A 17407-nucleotide genomic window follows, 5' to 3' on the forward strand; every position below is an offset into this window, starting at 1 on the left:
GCCACTTCCGCCTCAGGGAGCAGCAGTGTCAACACTTCCAGGCCCCTTTCCCAACAAACAACAGCCCTCCCTGGATGTGCGCTCTGGCTGAGGCCGGGGTGGGCGGCAGCATGGCGGAGGGGGTTTATCAGTGTGGAAGGAACAGGAAGGGAGAAGAAGCTGGTAGGGGTTTTTTGTGTTGAAAATGGACACTCTGGGTGATGGGAAGGAGTGTCCGCCCTTACATCCGTGCCCAGCTGGCCCCTCCCCAGGTGAAGAACGGAAGACCCTGTGGGGTTTCTATTTCAAACTCCTCATTTATTTTGACATTCGCTTGGTTGTGACTCCAAGTTACCAAAGATGCAGGACAAGAAATCTGCAGCAGGAGCATGAGTGGAGGTGAAGACAAAATGGCGGAGAAGACAGGGTTCCCGGACTCCCCTCTTCCTGTTTAGGGTGCAGTTTGGAGGGTGTCCAGGTAGTGTCCCATAGCTAAAAAATGCCGTGCAGCTGAATGGGGGAGCTTCCTCTTCCACAGGTCAGGCCCTCGCACCTACGGGCAGGTGGGCGGGCAACTTTGAGCCTGTGCTCTGAGCGGCATGCAGCTGTGTGTGGGGGAGCAGTGGCCCACCATTTCTCCAGTGCCCCACACCTAGATTGTCATCTGTGGGTTGACAGGACTTAGGCTGGGAAAGCTATAGGAGGGGACAGGACCCCACAAGATGCTTTCCACTTGGGGACCCCAACAAATCAGGCGTAAGGAGCAGGTGACAGGTGATTAGGTTGTCTTGATTTCTGCAAATGCGGGAGGTACAAGGACCCTGTTGTTGTTTGATGAAGGAGGGACAGCCCCTGCTGGGGTTGATTGGCTATGGAATTCCAGAGCAGCAAGGCACTGGGGCTGGCCGTCAGGAAGCGGTGAGAGCGGCCAGGCCCAGCAGCTCGCATCAAGGGGGTGTGCTTGGCCCAGCAATGGCTGGCAGTGGGATGGGGTATGTTAAAGCCGCCGTCCTCAGCTGGCCCCTCTGCACTCGGAGACGGATTTCATGACACCTAGAGCTGCCTCCTGTGTGAAGACCAATGTTACCATTTGAGGCCACTCAGTAGGAGAGTCAGGCAAACACGTGCTTTTCACAATCACCACTGCTCTGCCTGCTAGTCCTGTTTTACTGTGGTCTTTGTTCCTTAGCATGCATCCCTGCACACAGGATCAGACAGCTGGCAAGTGTACCCAGCCCCGCCAGGACTGCGTGGCCTGGCTGGCAGATCTTCACAGGCAGCCCTGGCTTCGTGGAGCACTGCAGGGCCCTTCAAGTCCATCTGGGCAAGTCTCATTTCCCTGGAGAAAATGGGGTCTCAGAGAAGATAAGTGGCTGATCCCTAGAGCTAGTGAGTGACCAAAGTGTGACCGGACCCCAGATCCTCTGATCCTGGTGTGCCTTAATAAACAGATTGAGATGCAGGGTGACAGGAGCCTGAACAGTGATCCTTCAGCAGAGGCGCCAGCTCCTTCCCTGCCACCCCCCCAGGGGCATCCGTGGGTGCAGAGAGAGTGCAGTCAGGTAGGGAGGCAGGCTTCGAAGGGGGGCGGCCACCCCTTGCTACAGAGGCAGCTGGAAAACTCATCGGATGCATTCACTCGAACAGCGTAAGGCCACGGCTGACATGAGTGCGAGGTGGGCGCGGACTTGGGGCTAGAGTGAGACAGCAGTAAATCGGCCCTCCCCGAGACTGGGAGTGGCGCGTGGCCTGGACGGAGGGCGGCAAGAGGGATCCGACTGCTAAGTCAGACCTTCCGGACCTCAGGAGCCTGGGCCGCTGTGCCCGGTGAGTGAGTGGTCCGGCCTACAGCGTCACAGCTGGGTGCCCGAGCGGTACGCCCTAGAGGGGCCGGTGGGACAGCATCATCCCACGGGAGACTCTTCAGGCTCTTCCTGTACAGGGGTTGGCCACTGAATCAGTTTTCCCTCATGCCGTCTGGGGGTCAGACTTTTCTTTCGAGGTGCGACATCAGAGACCCTTCCACTCGGCGGGTCCCGCAGGTGGCCAAACCCCTCGCGTGCGCACACGCATGAGAACGCACACGCTCTCGCAGGGCTGCATCCACGCACACCACTCAGCACGGCGGGCCACAGCCCCAGAGACCACCAGCAGGACCTCGCTTGCTAAGCAACTCGAACTCTCCTAACAAAACCTGAAAAAGGCTCTCAGCCAGGCAGCTCGTTCTGAGGCAGGGAAAGAGGATTTAAGGGGAGACAAGGTCACACAGCCCCTTTTCGATGCATTCCCCACAAATAACCTTCCGCCATTAAAGCCAACTCAATGTGTTCTACGGGGAAGGGGCAGATACACCTGTGATGTCTTCAGGAATCAGCTCGACATTGGAGCAGCTATGGGGCCTGCCGTCTCTATGACAACCGAAACACAAAACTACACTGCAAGCTAGCTCTTGGATTCTTTTCAGCCAGCAAGTCCTGCAGCAGTCTCTTTCACAGCCTCCTCTCCCTTCTCGAATTCTGCAGCGCTCCCCTCTCACCCTGCCCCATGTCCCCCTTTCTTCTTTCATCTCCCAAGGTTTCTGGAGGCCTCCAGACCTTTGCATAACTTTCCTTCTTCTCAAAATCCACAAAGCTGGGGGAGTGAGGAAAATGAGAGGGACCTGGAGCGCGGGAGCTGGACAGAGGAATGTCCCAACAGAAAAACGGGCAAAGCTACCAACTCAACCTGTCAGGCCCCCTCTCCGGGCCAGGGGACCAGGCCCTGCCCTGGTTCTCAGCACATCCAATAGCTTGAATCCTGGTGAACCTTCCACTGTGAGGCAAGAAAAGCCAAAGAAATGGAGACAGTCCCTGTGGGATGCTGGAGGGGGCACGGCTGGCTCCACTGCTCCTGCTGGGGCAGCCGCGTTGGTGTGTGTGGGGTTCGGGGGCAAGAGGGGTTGGTTACACGTCTGTACTAATAGCCCTTGGATTGGTAAAGGCCTCACGCCCAGGGCCAGGCCATGTCACCGGGTAACTCTGGGGTGCTGCCAACTGGAGGGACGGGGGTCCCCCCTCCTTGTAGTACGTGGGAGCGAAGGACAGCCTCTCGCCTCCGCCCCCATTGGGCACCATGTCAGCCGTCCGTATGTAAAAGGGGGAGCTATATGGGGAGCAGGTGGTACAGTGGCGGGCTGCCGCTCCACACGGCTGGCCACAGGGCTCGCCGGTGACAGGCGCCAGGCCGCCTCTGCCATCCAGGGCTTGGGAGCTGCAGGCATTGCAGGGGGGGCCCCTGGAGGGTGTGGGCAGGTCGTGCTCCTCCTCCTCGTCATCTGCATCCTCAGCTCCTCTCTTCTTGCAGCAGTAATACTGAGGGGAGATGGGAGGGGGCCCTGAGGGCTGAAGGCCCCCTTTGAGCACACGGGCACCCACGCCCCTGCTCCACTGAGGACCCCGTGCCAGGCACTTTGTGGGCGCTGAGGTCCAAACTCAACACCAGAGGCCACGTTCCACAGATCCCCAGCCTTGCTCCCCTCTTCTTCCCCTACTTCCCAGTGCATTACCTCTGGGCTATGGTTCACAGGCAGGGAGGCAGCGAGGGAGGGACACACAAGTCACACTGAGGACAGGGCCAGGGGTGGCGGGGAGCAGCTTTCAGTCTCCCTAGAACGGTGCCCTTCCCACCGCTCTGAAATCTCAGACACGCAGGAGACGCAACCCAATCAGCCAGTATCTTCCCAGCATGCCCCCTTTGGGTGCCCTACGTGTGCAGAGTGTGGGGGATGCACAGCTCCCCTCTGATCGCTCCCCAGCTCCCAGGCCCCTTGACTTATGCCTCCCACATTCCATGGCTTTGGGCTTTGTCACCCAGAAGAGGGCCTCCGGTGTCCGCCCCAATGGGGCAGCAGTTTGCAGGTGGCCTCGGGCCACAGGCTGGGGGACTGACCTGGAGCCGACAGTAGCACAGGACAGCGATGATGCAGAGAAGGATGACCGTAGCTAGGATTCCGCCAGTGATCACTACTGTTCCCGCTGTCATCCGCCCGACGCCCCATCCAACTCTGCAAGGAGATGCATGGAAGGCTGAGAGGCAGCCACGGCGGCCACACTGGGCACGGGGCAGGGCGCCCTCCTGAAACTGTCTGCACAGCTGGAGGTAGGGGGACCCCAGCAGCTGGGATACTGGGGACTTCCTGAATCCCAGAGGGTGGCTGTGGCCTGAGCCAGCCTCCCCGGGGGGCTGACATCTCCTGGAGGTGGACGGAAGAGGGGATGCAGTGCTTCCTGTTTCTACCCAGTTTCAAAGGTTCTAGCTGTCTTTCCCTCTAATTCTCTTCTGCCTCCCCTCTCCCCTCTCCTTATGTCCTGCTTAAACTACAGCCCCTCCACCGGTGGCTTCAAGACACAAAGAAAAACAGCTTCAGTTTACTGTGGGCTCAGCACTCAGCATTCCGCTGGGTATCTCAGTTAGTCCTCCAAACGATCTTGGACAATTCCTAATTATCCCTATTTCACACGTGATGAACCCCAGCCTTGACTGATCAGGCTGAGGTCTCCCCCTGCCTGGTTCACCCCAATGGCCCTGCTCTCACTCTCTGCCCTCGGAGGCATGAACACCAGTGGTCCCTGAGCCTTTGGCCCAGGCGGAGGGGACAGGGTCTGAACCTCCAAAGTTCTGCCTACTGCCGCTCTGGCTCAAACCCACACTCTTTTTGGAGGGGGGCCTCTTTCCTTTCTTTCCAGCTCTTGTGGAAAACAAGGGCACAGCGAGCCCAGCGGGAGCAGGCAGGCGGCATTCTGGCTCCGGGAAGGCTGTGGGGGTTGTGGCGAGGCTGGGGAGCTGGGCCTGGCTACGGTGGGCTCACAGGACAGAGGCAAGCTGTGGATGAGAGGCTGTCTGGCCTCAGGCTGACTCCCCGTTCGGGCCGCTGGATGGGGATTTCTGAGCCTCTGGGGCTCATGGGGACCAAGGAGGGTACAAGGAGACTTGGCCTCTTGAGGATGAAAGAAGGATAGTGAGCACTTACGTTCAGTACAGGGGATGGTGACCTGCAAGGCAACAAAAGGGATGGAGGTGTTGAAAGAAGACCGTTACCCGCTGACAAGCTTAGATCAGTCCCTAAGCTGTACCTCACCTCACCTTGCCTTCCTCACCGTGTGCTCTGTCATCAGTAAGCCCCCACACACCAAATCTGCGTCTCCAGCTGGGTCTCCAGCTGCTAGTGGACAGGCACTGCACTCGGATGTCCCACTGGCATGCCAAACCCAACTGTGACAGGCTGAATCATCACCCTCTCTCCACGGGGGCTCCCTCACCTCGGACCTGTCTGTCTGTTAGTGGTTCCACCAGAGCTGCACGAAGGCTTTTGCAGGTTGCGCGTTACTCAAAGGGCAAGTGGGGGCTCTGCTCACAAAGCCCCTTGCCCTGCTGTTCACCTGGTGGAAACGGCACCTTTCTCTTCACCCAAAGACACCACCTGCTCTTCACTAAGTGCTCCTAGAACACGGCATGCTCCCTGCACTGCCTGTAAGTCACTCACAGGTGCTCGCCGTGCCATGCCATCTGTGGAGCGGGTTTGAAATGCAGCATCTCCGGCCCCACCACAGGCCTAATGAGTCAGAAGCTGCATTTTGACAGGGTCCCAGGTGATTAATTTGCATAGTAGGGTTTGACAAGGCCATGGGGTGCTCCCCTACTTGCCCAGACTTTCAGACCCTCAAATTCTCCTCTGGCTTCCCCCAGTCTGCTGTTCTCCACATTGGTTAAAACCCTTGGCATCTCATGCCTGCACTGGTGCAGTGGCTTTCTAACCGATCTCACTGGTTTTGGCTCTGAGCACCCTTAGCCTTTGGTCGTTAGCACCCCAGCACCCTTCGTTTCCTCCAGACCCTTCCCAACATCACACTGCCTGCAGGATACATTGATCTGGCCACGAACTTTTGGACCAAACTTCAGAAGCTTTTCCCTGCCCCTCTTCCTTGCATGCTCACCACCAATTTGTTTCCCTCCCCGCCTCCCACTGTCTCTCTTACATGAACCCTCCTTAAGAAGCTTATAGCCTGGCGATGGAAAGACACTTAACATATCTTGGAACAGCCATGGTCATTGGTCACACATGGCTTTCATGCTACAACGGCATAGTTGGCTCTTTTAGGGAGGACGCAGCTCACAGTGGCCCATGCAGGGAATCGAACCGGCAACCTTGGTGTTATCAGCATCACGCTCTAACCAACTGAGCTAACCGGTCACCCCATATCTTACAATATGGTGTGAGACACACAGCCAGAGACACACAGACCGGGGGCTGTGGGAACACAGAGGTGGGGCAACTAACTACTCGGGGAAAGGTTTCAGGGAAGACATGTTTGAGCAGAATCCTAAAAGCTGCGTGGGAGGTTGTCCAGTAGACACAATGGAGAGGGAAGGAGTCTGAAAATACATGGGGTTCTCGGACTTGTGGGAATCTGGAAAGGCCTGTACAGGACAGGGGCGGAACAAAGCTGGAGAGGCTGTAAGCCAGGCAAGGACGTGGGGTTTTAGCTTTGCCGGAGACGAAGGGGTTCCTGCAGAGCTTTCAGCAGGGGGGTGCATGGTCTCATTTTCTCCGGCTATTTATTCCCGCCCATCTTTCGAGGCTCTGAGAAACCATCTCTGGCTGCCCCAACGGTGATGCTCTCTTTCCTCCAGGACTCCTTCTGCAATGCCTTTCTATGCACCACGCTTTTCAAACTCTGTCTTGGCAGGATGCTTGTCAACTTGCGTGTGCGAACATCTTGACTCCTCCACTAAATTATGAGTCCTTTGAGGTTAGGGGGTTGTATCCCAAACTGTTTCCTATCCCTCTGTAGCGTTATACGCAGTGCCTGGCACACAGCGGGTACTTAATAATAAGTTTGTTAATCATCTCCCGGTTATTTCTTGCACAGGCCTGGCAGTTATGACTCAGATATACCACCAGGGGGCAGCAAGTCGCACCTCTCAGCTCACATCCCGTCTGCAGACTTGAGCATCGCCTTTGGGACAGATCTGACTGCCCAGGTGCATGGTGGGCCGAGCGTCAGGGACTCACTGGGCATTTGGTGGGGGACGAAGCTCAGCCTTGGGAGGATTTATGTGCCTCCACTAAAACACCACCCTGCCTTCGCCTGCTTTGCCAGCACGCTCTCTACTGAGGGCTGCTTAAGAGACAGAGAGGCCTATGGAGTGACCTGAAGTTGGGGGAGGTGGCAGTGACCCCCTCTGCTAAAGTCTTGGCCTAGTCCCCTGGGATGTGCCCACCCTGTGTTAGGAGACAGGGAATTATGAAGCCATATAAGAACAGTGCCAGGCCGGCCGAGTGGCTCATTGGTTAAGAGTTGGCTTGGGAGCATGAGCTCTGAGCAGCAGGGCCACAGATTGGAATCCCACATGGGCCAGTGACGCTGTGCCCTCTACAGCTCAGATGGTGAACAACAGCTCAACCTGGAGCTGGGCTGCCGTGAGTCGCTGGAGACAGCGTAGGCTGCAGCCACTGCTGCAGTGGGTTGCCATAAGCTCCTGTGAGTGGCTGGCAGCCGGCGTGAGCTGCCGTGAGCAGCCGTCCAATGGCCGGCGAGTGACTGTCTCACCCAGGAAGAGCACAATGATAACACCAACATGGGCCAGTGACGCGACATCCTCCATAACTAGACTGAAGAACAAAAGGTCAGCAACCTGTCTGTTCCCCTTCCCCGATTCCCCAACACTGTTCCCTCCCCCAATTCCCCAATAAAATCTTTAAAAACAAACAAAAAATCCCCAGTGCCCTCCCTCCTTTTGCCCCCCATGCTGGCCCCCCTTCTTTCAGCACCATGAAGGCTGGACAGCAGAAATGGCCAGAAATGTGGGCGGAGTGTGACAATGCAGGCGGAGTCAAGGGTCTGAAGGCCCATCTGAGCCCCACCTGTGCCTCTGAGCAGCCACCCCAGCTTGGAAACTGACCACCTTTTCCACCTACGAAAGAGAGGTGAACCAAAAACTCAGTATACAGGTATGATTGAGAACAAAAAGTGAGGTTCATGTACGTGAGGGCCCTTTGTAAACTAAAAGATCCTTCAAACACGCTGGCTTATGGGAAAAAGGAAGACCCACATGTTTTTTGGCTGCTTGAGTCTGCCAGACAATCAAAACCCAAGAGGGCATGGGGTGAGGGCATGCAGTGAGCTAACCAGGTCCCAGGCAGGCTCCCTGAGGCCCAGTACTAATGGTACAATTTAGCATTTAAATTCCCACATCCAGTGGCTCTCTATTATTTAAGGCAGGCTCATTTTCTCTTTACAACCAGAAGCAAATAATAACAATAACTCTGTGCATCTCATCGGCACCTCCAGTTTACAGCTCCTCCTGTGATGGGCAGGCTCTAAGATGGCCCCAAATGTATCCTGCCTCCTGGCAGTCATGCCTTATACTCCCCCCCCCCCTTGAGGGGTGGTATGACCTGTGAGTTGCTTTTACCCAACAGAATACAGCAAAGGTGATGGGATGCCACTTCTGAGACTAGATTATATAACGTTTTGACTTCCCTCTTGCTGGACAACTTTTTCTCCTTTGCTGGTTTTGATGAAGCAAGTTGCCATGTTGGGGAGGCCCATGTGACAAGGACCTGAAGGTGGCCTCTGGCCCTCAGGCCACTGGACAGCAGGAGCTGAGGCCCTCAATCCGACAGCCCAAAAGGAACTGAACAAGCACATAAGTGAGAGTGGAACTCTCTCCCAGTTGAGCTTTCGAATGAAAACGCAACCCTAGTGGACACCTTGAATGCAGCCTCATGTCAGATCCTGGAGCAGCAGACCCAGCAAGCCATTCCTGGATTCCCAACCCACAGGAACTGTGAGAGCCTCAATGTGTGTTGTTACATGCTGCTCAGTATGTGGTGGCTTATTATGCAGCAAAAGATAGCACCCCCTTTGAACCATACAAAACCCCCACAGGCAGGAGGGGAAGCCAGACCATTAAAATGAGGTGCCTAAAGTCATACAATAGCAAGTGTCTGAGTCAGGACCCCAGGGCCAGTGCCATACAGTTTACATCATATCAGCCGTCTCCTGATTACCTTCCTGGGAACAGGAGAAAGAGGTCCCCATGTTCCCTCCTAGCAGATCTGAACAGAATGGATTCAGCGGTGACCAACTCAAGGCCTGAGGGCAGCCAGAGGGGACAAGCCAAAGACACCGGGGCCTGCCCTCTGTGCCCGTGACTCCGGGCTCCTCCCCACCGACACCTCTCCCCACCCAGGGTCCAGGCATCTTTTTCTGGCAGGGAGCGGGGTTGGCCTGTGCCTTACACTTAAGTGAAACAGCCGAGGCAGCAATGGTTCAGTCACACAGGCCGTCATGGGGCTGCGTCATGGCCAAGGGCGTCCGTGCCTGCCAGAGAAGAGAGGGGAGGTCAGTGAGAGCTGGAAGGGGGTGCCGAGAGGGCAGACAGGCTCGCGCGGGCACCTGGTTGTAACCCCAAGACTGCAGTGCATGTCCTCAAGGGGCTTGTTTCTTGACCTCTTGACATGAGTGAAGTCCCCGAAGGGCAGCCTTGGTCTCTGAGGCCCCCAGCCGAAGAACCTGAGGACAGACTCTAAGGCCACATCCTATCTCATCCTTGTTTCCTTCTCTCGGTGCTGCTGTCTGGAAGAACCCTCGGCCCAACGCAGCAGGACGCCGGGCAGTAGCCTTTGCCTGTTCTGGGAAGTGAGCTCAGCGGGCGCAGGGGGTCCGGCTGCCCCTTCCATGCTCCACTGGAGAAGTCCGACCTGCCTGGCGTCAGGCGTGTCCTTGTTGCCCACATGGCTAACCCCTTCTCTCTCGATGGCCCCCATGCCTCCTTCCCACTCCCTTCCCCACCCTCCCCGGGGCCTGTCCGTATTCCCGGGGCCCAGAGCTGTACACCCCTTCCCCTTTCTCCGGCTTTCTGACATCCCCCAGGCCCACATGCCAACTAGACTGTCAGATGAACAAGTTGGACAGGATAAGATCGTCAGGTGGACACAGACAACAAGATCACCACGCTGACGTGCAGATGGAGGAGAGCGAGACAGGACCCAACTGAAACGTCTAGGAGCCCAGTGTAGGCTAATTATTGGGGGTCCCTTCAAACCAAAATTCTTTAAATAGCCACTCAACATTATTTAGAGGATGGTCTGGGTCCTGTACTGAGAATGGGGTGCGGGAAGAGAAGGACACACACTGGTGATGATGTGCCACCCTGCACTGGGTCCCGAGCAGGGAGGGCCCCACTGGGTGTGTGTGTGATTGGGGAGGGGACCCAACCGTTAACCAGATCCACAGAGCCACCTTCTGTGGGGACAGGGCTGACCACGCCCAGGTTCTCTGCCTCAGCCAGAAGCTGGAGGTCGAAGGACAGACAGTAAATAGCATGCCTGACAGACTGGTGCTCATCTGAGTTCAGAGAGTCTCAGGGGCAGAGTTCCGGGAGAAGTTGAGAAGGTAGATGGTCACTCATAGTGCCCTGTCCCCGCCTTCACCTCCCTTCTAGATTTAGCCCTCAATACAGCCTCCAGGTCCCTCAGTGACTTCATTGCATTGAGGCAGGGTCACTTGTCTCCCTGCCTGGCAAACACTGGCAGGAAATGCCAGCCGCAACTGGCACCAGCACATGTAATTAATGATTGGCTGTCCCCTGATTCCTGCTCAGCCCCCCTTAGGAACACAGGTTAATTAAGTGGGGCCTAAGATTCGGCTGATCTCAATTTCCTCTGATGCAATTAAGCCTCATACAATCACGCATTAACGCATGAAATTGACACAGCAGGTTAGCAGCCCTGGAGAAGAGAAAGTTTATTTCCTTGTTACCTGTCTTCCCGGATGGCAAGGCTGGCAGAGGGGAGGGAAGGATGGGGCTCCTTTCACTTTGATTGAACTTCTGGCCATTACCAAACCCTGACCCCAGAATGAGGGTGTGAAGACTTGGTGGTTATATCGGTTCCTTTGCCCGAGACGAGCAACGACAGCTGTAAAGATGCCTGTGCTGTTCAAGAAGGGGCCTCTCTAAGGAATACAAGGAAGCTTTGCAAATCACCAAGGGAAAAAAGAAAGAACCTCAGTGTAATCACAGGCAACAGACAGGTGGCTTATGAAAGAGGAAACCCAAAGACCAACAAGAAAACGAAGATATGCCCAAATTCATTAGTAACCTGAGAACTGCAAATTGGAACCACATGGGCTATCACTCTGCATCGGTAGGACTGGCCAAAATTAGGAAGCTGGATAATGCCAAGTGCTGGAGCAGATGTGGGAGTTTAGGGGCACTGCTGGTGGGGGTGTAGCTAGGGCAGCTGTTGAGGGGGCACCAGGCACTATTTGGTCATTTTAAGTTCACACATAATCCATGAAACATCAATTCTGCTCCTGGGTCTATGTCCCCCAACTTTCTCAATACACCCAGAAGGGGTCATGTGAGAAGATATGCATCACTGTGCTGTTTATGGTGGCAGGGGGTTGGAAGCAAGCTCACTGGGCATCACTGGGAGTGGGGAGGTAAACGCGGGGTGATGCACACCTCAGAGGATAATGCGACTGCTGAAAGCAGCCGACCAGATGGACCATAGCAACACATAGCAACAAGTATAAACCTTGGCAAAGTGAAATACACAAACAGTGCTAAGTGATAAAAAGACCAAAAACCTAGAATGAGATGCATAATACTGCTTACATACATTTAAGACACAAGCATACAGGCCAACAATTCTTATTTTCAAGAACTCATACCCAAAGCAAAACAAAACCCCAAGCTCACAGATACAGATGATAGATTGGGGGTTGCCAGAGATGGGGTGTGGCGGCGGGGGCGGGCAGGTGAAGGGATGGGAGAAATGGGTGAAGGGGTCAAAAGGTACAAACTTCCACTTATAAAATAAATAAGTCCTGGGGATGTCATGTGCTGCATGGTGACTAGAGTTACTAATACTGAACCGCAGATCTGAAAGTTGCTAAGAGAGTAGATCTTAAAAGCTCTCACAAGAAAAATGATCTTTTTGTAACTATGTAATGTGAAAGACGTTAAGACTTATTGCGGTGATTGTTTCACAATACATAAATAGCATATCATTATGCTGTACTACACCTGAAACTAAGATAATGTATGTCAACTGTACCTCCATACACAAAACAAAAACAAAAAGCAAAAAGTGGATACACATCAAATACGGTGGAATGGCTGACTGTGGAAGGAGGAGAATGAGAACGGGGGTAAGAATAAAAGAGGGAAAACACAAAATGAGAGGGGCTCTGCACAGACCAGTGACGAATGACAATGAGAAGTATCTGAGAAGTAATAGAGATATAATGAACCTTCTGCATCTGAGGTCCAACTCAAACAAAAGAACAAGCGGCTCTCACTGCTACCAGGGAGCCTTGGCTTAATGCTGCACATTTTTATTCGACGTTCCCATTTGTCCGCAGGTAACTGTATCTGTTGATCACTGCTGTCCTGTGGGTGTACTTTGCTTCCTTCCTTAGATGACAGCCCACCTGCGGGCACAGACTCAGGCTCCTGAGCCTTCGTACGGCTCCGTTCCACCGGCCTCGTGCTCTGCAGCCTAGGCCTGGATTGCGGGTGTGATGGGGAAGATGTTTTGCGTGCCTGCTGCCTGTCCCAGCACACAGCCTTCGCTTCTGGTCTCTGCTGCTGTGGAGGGTGAAAGGGCACCAGGCTAGGGCACACTATTTGGGTTTCCATTCTACTTTCTGCACTCCTTCCCTGGGTGACTTGGGACAATTAATGATTTCCTTGAGGTTCATCTGCAAAACGAAGGTCGATGACGCACCTTCCCTTTCAGCATGAGGAGAGTGGGAAACGGGGGTGTTATTTAAACTCCAAAGTCCTGTTCCAAGGACCCAGGGTCCTTGCAGTCCTCTGTGCTGTGAACAGAAGAAATGGCCCTTTGTGTTCACCTGTCCCTTGGTGAGTTGGCTCTGTCAAGGTTTGGGAGCAGACCTGGTAAGGACAAGGCTTTTTCACCCAGAGATGGGGCTTCAAGGGGACTGCATTCACACAAATAATGCCCTGTGTTCAACAGTGAGAAAAAACACCATGTGAAGTCAGGTGGCCTGGGGCCCACAACGGCTGTTTCGTGTGTGGTGGGGCTCTGCCGTCTGCCAGGTGCCCAGCGCAGCATTTACGACAGCAGCGGGCCTCCATCTCCTGCGGCGGGCCTGTTCTTTCCTTCCAGAGGGGCTTTCCTTCTGTTCATTTTGCCTTTCCTTTTGATTTACAGTAATGGAAAAGCACCCAGTTCCATAAAGGCCAGTTCTGAGCCTGACAGAGCTAGGAAATGACGCCTGAAAGACTAGTCTCTGAGCTGCCGTACCAGGATCCCTCGAGATTTAATGAGACAACATTCAGAGCTGGGGTTCTCATTGTCCCCTGGTAGCACTAAGCCAGCCGTCCACATCATCTCTGCATGAGCACGCAGGCAGTCATTTTCTCTTTTCTATGACCCACACTCTCTTCACACACATACTTTTTCTGTGTTCATGAGACAAGTCCATACATCATTATGTGAATGGCTAATGAGCTTTCCAATTTGTGGTGTAGCTTGTAGATTCCTGGAATTTTGGAACAAGCAAATAAATGGCTTTAAAATATGTCAATTAGGCTATACCTAACAAACTGGTTATGGTAACATATGTGACATAAGTTGATGTATTCCCTGCCACTGGGACATGCAGAGAAGGGGCCATGTCCAGGGAGGGCCTGGGGGGCTCACAGCCAATCAGGTAAACAATGATTGAAGAAACTGCGCTTGTTGAGCATGTCTAAGAGGAGATGTTGGAGGAAAAATGGGAGGAGAGGCTATGATAACTTTTGTCAAATATCTGAAGACCCATCACTTGAAAGAAGGATTTGTTTTTATTCTGTATTGCTGTTTCATAAAACTACATGGCTCCATACTTTGTTTGATGAGAGTCCCCTCCACATCACCTCCACCTCTCTCAAGTGCCACTTCCTCTATGAAAACTTCCCAGGGCAGAGCCAGTTGTCCTCTACTTCAGGCTGCTGGCATCTCTCACATTATACTCTTCTTCTTTTATAAAAAAATTATTATATCTTTGTCTCATCCACTAGAGTCTGTGGCCTTTTGGGGCAGGAGCTGGGGCATATTTTTGTATTTCAGCGTCTAATAAAGAGTAGATTTTCATGCATGTTTACAGAATGAATGAACGAATGAATGAATGAATGTTTTTGGTAGGATCTTTTAAATATAACAGCTCTGTGAAATGATGGGGATCGTCATCAACTCCATTTTATTGATGAGGTAACTGAGGCTCAGAAAGAATAGGTGACTCATGTAAGGGCATAACTAGTTAAGTGGTGTTGCAGACAGTTCTCAGGTCTTCCAATGTTAAATGCTAACCTCTCTGTGCCATGAGAAAACGTGTGAAAGCACCTAGGCAACACTAATAAGCAAGCCACCATTTATTGGCACTCCAATATGTCCCTCCTCACTGGGACTGAGCCTTTTGTTTAAGACATCATGAATGGATTCACTGAGCATCTTCCAGTCAAGATGGCAGAGTAGGCAAATGCTGTGCTCACCTGCTCCCACGACCACATCAAAATTACAGCTAAATTATAGAACGATGACACTTGAGAACCACCTGAAGACTAGCTGAACAGAACGCCTATAACTAAGGATATAAAGAAGAAGCCACGTGGAGATTGGAAGGAGGGGCAGAGATGTGAAACAGGCTGGTCCCACACACACATGTGGTGATTAAGGATGGAGGGATATTGCAGCTGTGGAGGTCCCCAAGGTGGAAGGGGTCCCAGCCCCACACTGGGCACCCTAGCCTGGAGAACCAGTGCCTGGAAGAGGGGCCCCCACAACATCTGGCTGTGAAACTCAGCAGGGATTCTGTCAGGGTAAGACAAAGGGCTGCTGTAGACCCAGGCGTCCTCTTAAAGAGCTTGAGCACAGACTCACTTGCTCACAAATGCTTGCCCTAAGCTCCAGCGAAGGGACAGCAGCTCAAAAAGAGCCAGGGACATACAGGGAGGAACTGAACTATCTGGATTCGGCATAAGGGCTGGAGGGGCCACACTCCAGACAGAAGTGCTAATAGGTGCCATTGTTCGTTTGTTGAGCTGTCCCCCCACCCCCATCCCACCCCACACAGCCTGCAGGTGCAGGTGGGCACCATAGCTGAGCTCTACATTAACTTGGCTAACACTGTTTACCCCACCCGGGTTATTCCCTGAGATCCCATCCTACCCATCTCATGCCCAGTCCAAACCTCTTCCAGCAGCTTTTCTGCACAAGTTGTCTTTCTCAGCTCATGCTGTGGAATTTCCTAAAATCTCTCAGAGGTCCACAAACCCCAAACAAGCAGCAGCTGGCATGCTGTGCACCTCTTGTTAAGAAGCCCCAAACTCAGCACTAGTGGCAGCCTGCCTCAGTTTGCAGGACAGCTTCTCCCAGGTGCCTCTGAGCCCAGCATAGGCAGCTACTAACTGCAGATCACTTTGTAGCTCCTACCAGGTGGCCCCGGGTTGGGCACAGGCAATGGCTGACTTTGGCCTGCACCGGAGCCTCACCCAAGAGGCTCCACAACCAATACACTAGGTGGACAGTTTCAGACCAAACCAGAACACCATCCAATTAGCTCCACAAATGACACACCCAAAAGGTGGACTTGGCAGCACCAGAGCCCTGATAAAATGAATCTTGTTTCATGGGTCAACCCCCACATAATAGCTTATCCAATGTAGTCACAGCCAGTCCTCACAGCCAGTCAGCCTGAGGGTCAATCCTACCCACTTTGATTGCCAACAGCAATCAAGGTTCAAGGGAAATTGTGTCACTGGACCCCACAGGACACCTACTACATCAGGCCACCCTGCCAAGCCTAGGAGACATAGCAGATCTACCTAATACATAGAAACAAACATAGGAAGGCAGCCAAAATGAGGAGACAAAGACGCATGTCCCAAATGAAAGACCAGGACAAAACTCCAGAAAAAGAACTAAATGAAATGGAGGCAAGCAATCTATCAGATACAGAGTTCAAAACACTGATTATAAGGATGCTCAATGAACTTAGGGGGAGAATAGATGAACTCAGTGAGAACTTACACAAAGAGAGAGAAACCATAAAGATCCAGTCAGGAATGAAGAATACTATATGTGAAATGAAGAATATATGAGATGGAATCAATAGCAGATTAGATGAAGCGAAGGACTGAATCAGTGATTTGGAAGACAAATAGTAGAACATACCCAATCAAAACAACAAAAAGAAAAAGAAATTTTTAAAAACTGAGATAGTTTAAGGGACATCTGGGATAACATCAAACATAACAACATTCGCATCATAGGGGTAACAGAAGGAAAATAGAGACAGCAGGGATTAAAAACCTATTTGAAGAAATAATGACAGAAAACTTCCCTAACCTGGTGAAGGAAATAGACATACAAGCTCAGGAAGTGCAGAGAGTCCCAAACAAGTTGAAACCAAACAGGCCCACACCAGGACACATCATAGCTAAAATGCCAAAGGTTAAAGGCTATCGGATGATTTCTCAACAGAAACTTTGCAGGCCAGAAGGGACTGGCATGGAATATTCAAAGTGATGAAAAGCTAGGACCTACAAAACAAGGTTATCCTACCCAGGAAGGCTATCATTTAGAATCAAAGGAGAGATAAAGAGCTTCCCAGGCAAGAAAAAACTAAAGGAATTCCTCACCACCAAACCAGTATTACAAGGAATGTTAGAGGGATTTCTTTAAGAAGAAAAATTAAAAAAACATGAATAGTATGATTAATAAAATGGCAATAATGACATCTATCAATAATTACTTTAATGTAAATGGATAAATGTTCCAATCAAAAGACATAGGGTGGCTAAATGAATAGGAAAACAAGACCCATATATATGCTGCCTACAAGAGACTCACTTCAGATAGAAAGACACACACAGACTGAAATAAAGGGATGAAACAAGATATTTCATGCAGATGCAAATGAAAAAAAACCCAAAAAACCCTAGAGTAGCAATACTTATACCAAACAAAGTAGACTTTAAAACAAAGGCTATCAAGAGATAAAGAAGGACATTTCATAATGATAAAGGGATCAATCCAACAAGAGGATATAACCCTTGTAAACATTTACACACCCAACGTAGGGGCACCTAAATATATAAAGCAAATATTAACGGACATAGAAAGATAAAAAAATGTCCATACTACCCAAAGCAATCTACAGATTCAATGCAATCTTTATCAAACTATCAATGGCATGGAACTACAACAAATAATTCTAAAATGCATATGGAACCACAGAAGACCCTGAATAGCCAAAGCAACTTTGAGAAAGAACAAAGTTGGAGGTATCATCTACTTGACATCAAACTATACTATGAGGCTATAGTAATCAACACAGCATGGTATTGGCATAAAAACAGAAACATAGAT

At 52.0% G+C, this 17407-nt stretch overlaps 1 protein-coding gene across 3 annotated transcripts in view; it reads right to left on the minus strand.

Annotated features, from left to right (window-relative positions):
* Positions 1-276: 276 nt before the first annotated feature.
* Positions 277-17407, minus strand: part of LOC109375438 (protein FAM163A) — a 69630-nt gene continuing 52499 nt past the window's right edge. For 2 of the 3 annotated variants that reach the window (XM_019630828.1, XM_019630827.1), the window contains 4 exons: positions 9263-9344; positions 4988-5009; positions 3907-4021; positions 277-3329 (listed from right to left, as the gene is read on the minus strand). In XM_019630828.1, coding sequence (XP_019486373.1) covers positions 2922-3329; positions 3907-3999 — 501 coding nt within the window. In that variant the 5' untranslated portion in view covers positions 4000-4021; positions 4988-5009; positions 9263-9344 and the 3' untranslated portion in view covers positions 277-2921. The remainder of the gene's footprint in view (positions 3330-3906; positions 4022-4987; positions 5010-9262; positions 9345-17407) is intronic. The other variant, XM_019630829.1, reaches the window with a different exon arrangement.

Source organism: Hipposideros armiger, unplaced genomic scaffold (genome assembly GCF_001890085.2).
Source record: "Hipposideros armiger isolate ML-2016 unplaced genomic scaffold, ASM189008v1 scaffold_950, whole genome shotgun sequence".
In the NCBI taxonomy this organism is placed as follows: Eukaryota; Metazoa; Chordata; class Mammalia; order Chiroptera; family Hipposideridae; genus Hipposideros; species Hipposideros armiger.